Source organism: Salvelinus sp. IW2-2015, linkage group LG20 (assembly GCF_002910315.2).
Source record: "Salvelinus sp. IW2-2015 linkage group LG20, ASM291031v2, whole genome shotgun sequence".
Classification (NCBI taxonomy): Eukaryota; Metazoa; Chordata; class Actinopteri; order Salmoniformes; family Salmonidae; genus Salvelinus; species Salvelinus sp. IW2-2015.
The window spans coordinates 33,596,484-33,607,946 of record NC_036860.1 but is presented as its reverse complement, the minus strand read 5'-3'; the positions used below and the strand labels follow the sequence as shown (position 1 = coordinate 33,607,946).

Genomic DNA, 11,463 nt, shown 5'->3' with positions numbered 1-11,463 from the left:
CCAGTTGGTTTAAAAATAATTGCAGGAGATCATCCTGAGCCACAGAATGAGATTAGTAGTCTCAAAGTATCAATAATTTAGCTTGGTTGCCGGTCTGTTTTTGCTTTAGAAAAATGCTGGTAGTCTTACCAAACAACGGGAAAGTTTGGCAAGGATGAAACTCTCAGGAAAGGTACTGTACCTAGGCTAATGTCCACTGCTACTTTAGAAAGACTTCCTAGAATAAGCATTCATAACTAAGAACTTACCAGACTYAGACTTATATGTTTTATTATCATTATCAAAGGCCACAGTAGAAGATATTGGGTTAGTTAAGCTTCAAATGATATTAAGTAATGCATGAAAATGTATATAAAAGGAAGAATTATTCCTCATCTCGGGTGAGACATACTGGTCCAGTCCTATTGAAGCTATTCTTATAAAAGGAAGACCTTTACAGTATGTGAAAAACATATTCTACTTATTGCTCAACGTGCACATTTCAGCAGGTACATAGGGCCAAATCCTAACTTCAGACACATAGGATATTTACACAAGTCATGTATTGATGTCAAGGGGAGATTTGCGAAAACGTGTAGTCCTGCACACACATCTGTTGTGTTGATGATTCAGCCCTCGATGTTAAGTTTCATGTTAAAAGGAAGAGAAATTAAACAAACATAACTACATCTTCCAAATTCTAGTCAAACAACAAATGGTTAGCACTCATTAAAAAAAAATGTATAGAGACAAAAGCACATTTAATAATAATAAAAAACGGAATAAAACGTTCTTGTGTGAACAAAGTATGATGAAAAGAAGCAGAGAATGGGTTGGAAAGTCACAGTGTTCATGGTTCATTAAATTAAATCGGTCGTAGATATTTACATTCTATTGCAAGTAAATGGTCTGTACAAATTCGCTCCTGAAGTTTTCAATATGCTGTAATTAATATGAAACCAGACTGAATGCTGCGCTCACCAGTGTGCATTCAGTCTGTTTTAACCAGGCTAGTAGGATCATAGCGCTTGGAAGATTCTGGAAGACAAAAATAGTGCTGTAGTACAGTAACAGTGCTGCTAAAAGCATAACTCTCTAAATATTTGTTTTGGAACAACCTATGACATGACAGAATTTTGACTGAAACTTTTTAGAGTTGTTTTGGCACTGCGGTTCATCTCTTGGAAAGCCCAACCCAGGTCATATGAGAACACAAAACAGAGGACACACCATAGATGTCCATTCTAGGAATTCTATTTTCATGGGAGAGACTGCCCTGAGGTATTGTGGGAAACCTAGCTCAGGTAACCAATAGTGGTCTGGACGGGAGACGTTGAATGGTCATTTCAACCCCAGTTACACTTCTACTGATGACTTGCAAAGCACTCACAGAGAAAAAAAGACCACTTAAAAAATAATGAATGAAACCCAAGTCGAAATGTAATCGTTTTTTCTCATGCTTAACAAATCAAGAGTCAATTCAATTCAAGTCTTGGCATTGAAATGGATTTGACCAAAAATCATCATCAAACAGATCATCGGTGTGGGGTCGTCCTCACCCCCCCTCGTCCTTCGCCCCTACTCCCTCCTGTGGCTCGGCGGTTGTCATAGTGAAGATCGTCACGGCAACGCCCCCAGGTGTTGCAAGCGGGGGTTGCTGCTGCCTGAGAGGGGTACTGTGCACGGTACTGCGCCTCCATCTCCTCCACCCAGGCTGTGCTCCAGTCCCAAACGGGCATGGGGTCCAGCTCCCCGAAACACTCCTCTTCTTCCCCTCGAGCTGGAGGGAACAGGGCACTGAGGGGCGACGCCGGGGGAGAGAAGTCTGGAGAGGAGACAGTAGAACACAACTAGAGTTAAAACACACACTGATACATGACACCATGTCACACCATCGGACATCACGATAGAGATACTATATATTACAAAATACATGAGATATGACATGATGATACAAAGAGAGATATGACAATTGACACCATGATACAAAGAGAGATATGACACAATTGACACCGTGATACAAAGAGAGATATGATACGACAACTGACGTCATGATAAAAGAGATGTAACAGAAGGGACACATTTTTACAGTGTCAGATAGTCTCTTTGTACCATATCAACAGTAAAAGAAAAACAGATGCACGATCACCCTGCCAACTTCTTCATTGGAAGTGTTCCCTTGGCCAGTAATTAAAGAGGAAAATGACTTTTAAAGAGGAAAATGACATTGACGTGAATGGTACCCTATTCCCAACAACAGATTCAGCCGCGGGCCGAATTTTTCTTATGCGGATGGTCGGGGGGCCCAGAATATATTTACAAATAATTAGTAGACTGCAAATTGAGCACAAGAAGCCCAAACAGATATAATATTTGACTAAAACAATTTCAAACCTTGCTTACATTTGTATATGATCATTTTTCTCCCTATTATGCATGGGAATTCTTGGGAACAGATTTACAAAATTAAAATAATTTTGGAGCTGATTTCCTGGTGTTTTTACAGTCTTTTGTCCAAAAATGAAAAAAATATATTTTATAAAWWWTTTTCTCAGAAAACTTGGGGGGCCAAATAAAACCACCCATAGGCCGCCAGTTGGGGAACCCTGACCTACAAAAACACTACTTTTAACCGGAGCCGTATGTGCCCTGGTCAAAAGTAGTGCACTATATAGGGTAATATGTGGATACCCCTGCCCTATGAGGTCCGGAGCCTGCTGGTTTTCTGTTCTACCTGGGACAGTCCAATTCAGATTTTTTTTTTAATCACTAATTGGTCATTTGACCAATCAGATCAGCTCTGAAAAAGGTCTGATGTGATTGGTCAAAAGAACAATAAATGGAAAAAATATCAGAATTGGGCTGCCTGTGTAAACACAGCCCTGGTGTTCCAGGTCTAAATGAGTCCCTGATTTAGAGGGGAAGAATAAAGAAATATGGCTGCGTTTACACAGGCAGTCCAATTCCAAAACTTTTTCCACTAATTGGCATTTTTCAGCGCTGATCTGATTGGTCAACAGACCAAATACTGAAAATAAAAAATCTGACCAAATAAACAGACCAAATAAATCATAAGGAATAAGGTTTGAAGTGCGTGTCCTATATCTAGGAGATAAGAAATCTCAGAAAATATATATTGTTTTGACATATTTTGGCACAAAACTACTTCCATATTTCCATTAATTGTTTAATCTGGTACCAGGTAACCGTCAGATGAGTCCTGGGACACTTGTGGGGGTCGTAGAGCAAAACGGAGAACACCATCGTGTTTGTGAGTCTTTCCTTAGTGGTGTCAAAAGTTTGTACCCCAGACCTTTCGGACACAACGGACGTTTTCATGAGACCGATTTAAAAAAWATATATATATTTTAAGAACAATTGGGCAAATCGAGTAAAGTTGAATCGGACATCTGCACATTTGGAAAAAGGACAGAGTTATTGATTAAGTAACAGTCTGAGAATGCTGGCTTGCTAGCCCCTTTAATTTGCTGAGAGGTCTTAAGTAATCACCTATTGCCATCCCCCGAATCCTGAGCTAACCCCCTGCCCAACACACACACACAAACACACACTTTCTCTTTACATTGTGTGTGTCTGTGAGATACACTCTCAACTCAATCACATCTATCTGTCCCATAGGTCAGCTTCAGGGGCCACACAAGCACTGCTAATTCCCACATGTAGCCCATCTATGCATCCTCGAATACAAGACCACTGCTTAAATCTAGGTAAGGCTACATCCCCAATGGATACAGAGCATGCCGATAAGCTACACAAATGAAAACTGGTGACACCTGAATGTGTGGTCAATTCCATTTCTCCACCAGCTACTGGAATACACTAATTCCATTTATGAGTTGTAAAATGTTTGTTATTTGTTAAATACTATGGACAACGTTAAATTAATGAATAATACCTAACCCTGATGTAGCCTGACGCATCCATCCAGAAATCTTCATACACAAGTATATGATGACCAACCTATAGAGGCTAGTGGAATCAGATTGAATGTCTGATGTAAATCTGACTCCAAGGCACCATTTTAGGATTGTCTTGTAATAGTGCACCATCTAGTGCCAGTTGGTGGAAAGACAACTCAATCTCAAGGAATAACATATATGAACAACCTGTCTAAAGTATGATGATTGGCTACATTCGGGCAACCATATTAAAACATGCATTAACTATCATTAACGCTTTAATCATGTTTATCCAGCAGTCTTGCCTGAGAAGGAGGCTTCACTCATGGACTCGGCGGCCACAGTGGCGAGCACGCGGGCAAAGTTGGCGTCGTTCATGAATGAGCCATCCGACGAGCTGATGAAGCTGTTGCGGGTGCTGTTCGCCATGTTTCCCTCTGACACCGAGCCCCAGCCGTTCCACAGCGAACCCTCCCATTCGCTGCAGAGCGACGAGGGCGTGCTCTGAAACCGGGCCCGTCGGGGGCCCATTGGCTCCTGTTCGTCAGTCATCCCGTCCTCCAGTTGGTCGGAGGAGAGGGGCCCATAGATATAGCCCAGGGTGGGAGTGGGGGAAAAGGTGCGAGACAGGGAGGAGGCGGGAGGATTCTCCAACGTGGTGCTGGAAACAGGAAGTGAGGTAAGGTAAGAGGTGAATAAAGTAAAAACTTACTACAGTATTGCTTTACAGGTGTTGTAACATAACAGAATTATTCTTGTAATATCAAACATTTTACTGATAAAGAGACTGGCTACTGGCTTTGGAGAAAAGTCAGATGAAATATTACTGACAATATGTTTGGTTGTCTAAGTTTAAAAGCCCTTATCAATCGACGTAGTGGAATAGATAGCATGAAAGCCTTTCAATCAATGACTCTGACAGTAAGCCTCTCGCCCTCCCTTAGTCGCCACCCTTAGGTTTCCATGGCAACCCTACCTGTGCTTCTCGGCCCTGGGGCTGAGTTCCAGGTACTGGGCGACTTCCTGTGAGGTCATCGTTGCGTCCTGCTCCTCATCCAATGACATGCAATAGGAGGCAGTGGACAGGCGGCTATAGGAGGGGCAGCCAGTGGTGTTGGTGTTAGTGTTGGTGGGGGGGCCGTGGTGACCAGACGCAGCACACACAGACTGAAGAGACCCGGCATCTACAGTCAGCTTAGTGGACCTGCTGGACCTAGGTGTGATGAATAATCGTCAGATGGTAATTTCCAATAATTAAAAATACATTCATAAGTGATATTCTTCAAGAATCAATAGGTATATCATTAAATAATTAACAAAATGGCTATATCACAGCCAAAATATTAGCTTGATATTACAGCAGCTAATGTCCCCCACAATGAAATCGAGGAGGGGACTGTGGATCTGTCTGTCTGTACGTTCGTCACGCTTAGTTGCCTAAATGTACTATAGTTACAAGATATTCCAATTTTGTTTCTAACAAAAGTGCTATTCCTTGCAAGAGGATAGTCATACTGTAACTAGAATTGAGCAGTTTCCTTTATTTAAACTGTGGTTACGTTTCATTCATGGGCAAGTAAATTGGCATTTGATTGCTGGGTGTTGGTTGCCGTTCTCTGAGCCGTGTCAAGGCCCTGTCGTCGTGGCTAAGAGCAGGGAGGAAGTACAATCATTTTCTCCAGCAGTAGACAGGAAACCACTTCAGGCCATAGGGTTTTACTATAATGGCCAAGGAAATGGAGGGAAGCAGAGCGCAGTGGCTCATTAGAGAGTGGGGAATGGGAGAAGTTATGGATAAATTGGTGTCAGGAAGTAGTCAACAGGAAGTTCCTCACCCTTCCTCTGAGGTGAGGCTGTGTGTGTCAGTGGTGTCGCCCATGGGCAGCGGGGGTGGCAGCATGTCCTCCAGGTGCAGTGAGGCAGAGTAGTGCAGGAAGCGGGGCGACGCCAGGGGCTTGAAGCACTCTGAGCGCCCACCTGGAGGACAAATACACACAGGCACCAAGGTTAACACAACAAAACAATACTGTCAAGGACAGGGGATCTGACTGTACCATCCATTCCTGGGGGAACCCCCAGGGGTGCACATATTTGTTCTAGCCCAACACTAACACACCTGATTTAAGATAACTAAATACGAAGCCATTGATAAGATCAATTAGGTGTGCTTGGGGTAGAACAAAAAGGTAAACACCCTGGGGGGCAGTAAATACACTGTTTAATTGTTCCTGAGCATTAAATCCTTTAGAGTATGAGTGGTATAAGATGACTGTACAGTAGTACAGTACCTGGTGGGAGGTGGCTGAGCCTCTGTTTGTAAGGCATTCCCCTCATAGCCAGCGCCTGGCTCCTCGACGACAGCAAGGGGGCGCTGTTCACCGCATGGAGATCTGCGAAAGGAGACAAAGTCTGTGACTCAAAAGTAACTACAGATCAACGTTCACCAATAGCAAGGACATCAAAACCATGCAAGGAAGACACCACATTGACAATCACCTTGCTTGTAATTATTTTCCCACGACTCCTTGAGCACGCCCATCTTGGGCTGCGAGGGCAAGGCCTGTTTCCATGGCAATGCCTGGCCATCCTGGACAACTGTGGCAGGCTGGGAGATGCGCTCCGTCACTGCGCCGTGATGCGAGGAGGTGGTGGTGTGGCAGTGGGGCCGCTTGGGGCATCGGGCAGGGCTGTTGAAGGTCTTGAGGCCATTACCCGTCAGGTCCACGTAGAACGTCCCGTAGACACCACAGCTGTCGGGCACAATGGGGACAGCCACGTCCAGAGAGCTGGGGTCCTTCTTGGCTGTGATGGGCAACGCTGGGAATAAGAAGCGGACCATTATTTGTCCCCCATGATGATGTTAAATGTTGTGCATCCACTTGTGTGAATTTGAAATGCTATGCATCCACTTGTGTGGCTGGAATTGTATTTTTAAGTTGTCAAATAAATTATACCTATCGATCTAAGATTGGAGAAATTCTGAGGCAGAATGGATCAAGTGTATTGCTTACGTAGCAGAGGTTCTGAGCTTCCATGATGAATAGCAGAGTTAGTTGCATAATCAACTGGTCCAGGACCAGTCTTTGTTATCCAGCGCATACTGGTAACAGTAAGAAATGCGGTAGGAGGAACTTCTTTTTGTTTATTTTTTTACCTTTATTTAACTAGGCAAGTCAGTTAAGAACAATGTCTTATTTACAATGACGGCCTACCAAAAGGCCTCCAAGGGGACAGGGGCTGGGATTAAGAATAAAATAAAAATATAAGACAAAACACACATCTCGACAAGAGCGACACCACAACACTACATAAAGAGAGACCTAAGACAACAACATAGCACGGCAGCAACACATGACAAAACAGCATGGTAGCAACACAACATGACAAAAACATGGTAGAACTGATTCTAGACCAGCTTTAAAGCAGAACTCACTAGTCCTTCTGAAGCCGGGGTTCTCCTGGCTCTGAGCCCACAGTCCCTGGTACTTCTCGTCACTCAGGGTCGGTCTCCACACACCCGAGATCCACGGAGAGTCTGGGGCCGCCATTCTGCAGAGACACAGATCAATCAATCAGTCAGCCAATAAATCAATCAATCCCATGTAATGGGTATGGTTAAAATGGCAAAACTAGGAGGCACATATAGTGGATCAGATCATATTACACATGAGCATACACGGAGTGTACAAAACATTAGGAATACCTTCCCCCTTTTGCCCTCAGAACAGCCTCAATTGATCGGCTATGAAAAGCCAACTGACATTTAAACCTGAGGTGTTGACCTGTTACACCCTCTACAACCACTGTGATTATTATTATCATCTGACCCTGCTATGAACATTTGAACATCTTGGCCATGTTCTGTTATAATCTCCACCTGGCACAGCCAGAAGAGGACTGGCCACCCCTCATAGCCTGGTTGGTTCCTCTCTAGGTTTCTTCCTAGGCTCCGGCCTTTCTAGGGAGTTTTTCCTAGCCACCGTGTTTCTACACCTGCATTGCTCGCTCTTTGGCGTTTTAGGCTGGATTTCTGTACAGCACTTTGTGACATCAGCTGATGTAAGAAGGCCTTTATGAATAAATGTAATTTAATTTGTTGAGGCATGGGCTCTACAAGCTGTCAAACGTATTCCCCAGGCATGCTGGCCCATGTTGACTCCAATGCTTCCTACAGTTGTCAAGTTGTCTGGATGTCCTCTGGGTGGTGGAACATTCTTGATACACGGGAAACGGTGCGCCTGGCACCTACTACCATACCCCGTTCAAAGGCACTTAAATATTTTGTCTTGCCCATTCACCCTCTGAATGGCACACATACACAATCCGTCTCAATTGTTTCAAGGCTTAAAAATCCTTCTTTAACCTGTCTCCTCCCATTCATCTTCACTGATAGAAGTGAATTTAACAAGTGACATCAATAAGGGATATAGCTTTCACCTGGATTCACCTGGTCAGTCTGTCAGGGAAAGAGTGTTCCTAATGTTTTGTCCACTTTGTGTTTAACGAAACAAAAGGTAGTGACATTGTCAATGAGCCACACTGTTTGTCTTCCACCTACCTGTGTTTTATGATGAGGTCCTCACTGGCCAACCTGTACAAACCTGCAAAATCCAGAGTCATAGTAATTTTATAGTCTCGTTGATTTCCCAATGAGGGTACACACCTTATACAGGAATACTGGAGATGGTAATGTTAATTCCGTCCTTGATATATTTTATCATAAGCATTTGACCTTGAATGATGAGTCCAAATCAACCTATGGAATGCAGGCCCACTATAATACAACCCTGTGAGGGGTGAAACCTTCAGTTACACATCAAATAACCAGAACATCTTGTTTTAGCTAAATAAAAAACCTGAATAGTTGCTAACGCTAATTATGTAACCATAATGGCACAGTGGACTAGCGTACCATGACATATCCATGCTCCAAATATCCTATGCCAAGCTAATACTAATGATACAACATATAAGCTATCCCCCAATTTCTGCCCATACAGACCTTTAGCCTTGATGTGGCCTCGTCCCAGGTGGTCGCCAGGCCGGGTGTGGCGGCGGTACAGGCAGACGGCCGTTATCACCAGGATGCACCACAGGAGGGCGCCAACACTCCCAATGAACACTGGGCCCCTCAGCACGGCCAGGACCTGAGTGAGGTCCCTACTGGGGCTGTCCAACTGGGGGGCCCCGGACCTCTGGGAGTCTGGAATAGGGAGGGACGGGAAAGTCAAAAATGAAGAGAAAAATGAGAGAGAGAGAGTTCAGGCTCTGTTGTGTGGGGGTTTATATAATATTTTAGGTTCTTCAAAGTAGCGACCCTTTGCCTTGATGACAGCTTTGCACAATCTTGGCATTCTGTTAACCAGCTTCACCTGGAATGTGTTTCAAACATGAAAAAAACGTTCAAAGTTCTTAATGATGGACTGTCATCTCTCTTTGCTTAATTGAGCTGTTCTTGCCATAATATGGACTTGGTCTTTTACCAAATAGGGATATCTTCTGTATACCACCCTTACCATGTCACAACAAAACTGTCTCAAAATCAATATTGGCTCAAAAGCAATAAGAAGGAAAGAAATTCCACAAATTAACTTTTAACAAGGCACACCTGTTAATTGAAATGCATTCCAGGTGACTACCTCATGAAGCTGGTTGAAAGAATGCCAAGAGTGTGCAAAGCTGTCATCAAGGCAAAGGGTGGCTACTTTGAAGAATCTTAAATGGAACATATATTTTGATTTGTATAATTTTGGGGGGGTTACTACATGATTCCATGTGTGTTATTTCATAGTTTTGATGTCTTCACTATTATTCTACAATGTAGAAACTAGTAAAAATAAAGAAAAACCCTTGAATGAGTAGGTGTGTCCAAACTTTTGACAGGTACTGTGTCCAAATTTTTCCCTAAAAAACAACAACAAATAAAACACTGAAATATCACATTTACATAAGTATTCAGACCCTTTACTCAGTACTTTGTTGAAGCACCTTTACAACAATTACAGCCTTGAGTCTTCTTGGGTATGACGCTACAAGCTTGGCACAACTGTATTTGGGGAGTGTCTCCCATTCTTTTCTTCAGATCCCTTCAAGCTCTGTCAGGTTGGATGAGGATCGTCGCTGCACAGCTATTTTTAGGTCTCTCCAGAGATGTTKGATCYGGTTCAAGTKCMGYCTCTGGCTGGGCCACTCAAYGACATTCAGAGACTTGTCTCYAAGCCACTCCWGKGTTGTRTTGGCTGTGTGCTTAGGGTCGTTGTRCTGTTGGAAGGTYAACTTTTGCCCCAGTCTGACATCCTGAGTGCTCTGGAGCAGGTTTTCATCAAGGATCTCTCTGTACTTTGCTCCGTTCATCTTTCACTCGATCCTGACTAGTCCCCCAGTCCTTGCTGCTGAAATGCATCCACACAGCATGATGCTGCCACCACCATGCTTCACCGTAGGGATGTTGCCAGGATTCCTTCAGACGTGACGCTTGGCATTCAGGGCAAAGAGTTCAATCTTGGTTTCATCAGACCAGAGAATCTTGTTTCTCATGGTATGAGAGTCCTGTAGGTGCCTTTTCAAACTCCAAGTGGGCTGTCATGTGCCTTTTACTGAGGAGTGGCTTCCGTCTGGCCACTCTACCATAAAGGCCTGATTAGTGGAGTGCTGCAGAGATGGGAGAACCATCCCAGAAGGACAACCACCTCCACAGAGGAACTCTGGAACTCTGTCAGAGTGACCATTGGGTTCTTGGTCACCTCCCTGACCAAGGCCCTCCTCCCCCGATTGCTCAGTTTAGCCTAAAGGCCAGCTCTAGGAAGAGTCTTGTTGGTTCCAAACTTCTTCCATTTAAGAATGATGGCCACTGTGTTCTTGGGGACCTTCAATGCTGCAGGCATTTTCTGGTACCCTTCCCCAGATCTGTGCCCCGACACAATCCTGTCTCGGAGTTCTACGAACAATTACTTCAACCTCTTGGCTTGGTTTCATAACCTTTTGGCGTTCGGTTGACCATAGATAACCGCTGCATGTTGTCACTGACCTATGACCACTCTATGGGGGTCACTCTGTACCCCGACGCCAGCTCCGTTGACCGTTGCCACCCGGACCCAGTACTGCTTCCCTGGGTAGAGAGGGGTTATTTCCAGACTGTAGGTCCCACCGTCCACTGTCCAGTTCAGGTACTGCTGCTCTTCCGACTGCACACACCACACCTGGACAGGACACACGGACACACACCCAGAGATCAAAGAGGGAACCAGGGAAGCATTACAGTTTGTGTGTGTGTGTGCTTTCAGGTGATTGATTCTTCAGCAGGAGTAATAGGCAACTCTGGTCCCGGAGAGCTGGCTTTTGTACCAGATCAACACACCTTTGATTAAACTTATCATGGTCTTCTCCCAGAAGTTCAACCACTTCTATCAAGACTGATTAGTTGAATCAGGTATTTCGCACTTGAACAAAAGCCTGCAGGCCAGGGTTGCATAGGACACCCTGTCAATACGATGTCTCATTAGAATGTGTGAATGTATTATGTCAGGTACTGAACATAGAGGAAAGAAAACTCACACTGGAATTT

At 44.1% G+C, this 11,463-nt stretch overlaps 1 protein-coding gene across 2 annotated transcripts in view; it reads right to left on the bottom strand.

The window, feature by feature from the left end:
• Positions 1–253: 253 nt before the first annotated feature.
• LOC111981115 (roundabout homolog 4) overlaps positions 254–11,463 on the bottom strand; it is a 29,848-nt gene continuing 18,638 nt past the window's right edge. For both annotated transcript variants that reach the window (XM_024012264.3, XM_024012265.2), the window contains exons 10-19: positions 10,927–11,098; positions 8,902–9,102; positions 8,458–8,500; positions 7,333–7,448; positions 6,396–6,716; positions 6,188–6,289; positions 5,735–5,876; positions 4,876–5,112; positions 4,205–4,560; positions 254–1,804 (exon numbers count right to left, since the gene is read on the bottom strand). In XM_024012264.3, coding sequence (XP_023868032.1) covers positions 1,515–1,804; positions 4,205–4,560; positions 4,876–5,112; positions 5,735–5,876; positions 6,188–6,289; positions 6,396–6,716; positions 7,333–7,448; positions 8,458–8,500; positions 8,902–9,102; positions 10,927–11,098 — 1,980 coding nt within the window. In that variant the 3' untranslated portion in view covers positions 254–1,514. The remainder of the gene's footprint in view (positions 1,805–4,204; positions 4,561–4,875; positions 5,113–5,734; positions 5,877–6,187; positions 6,290–6,395; positions 6,717–7,332; positions 7,449–8,457; positions 8,501–8,901; positions 9,103–10,926; positions 11,099–11,463) is intronic.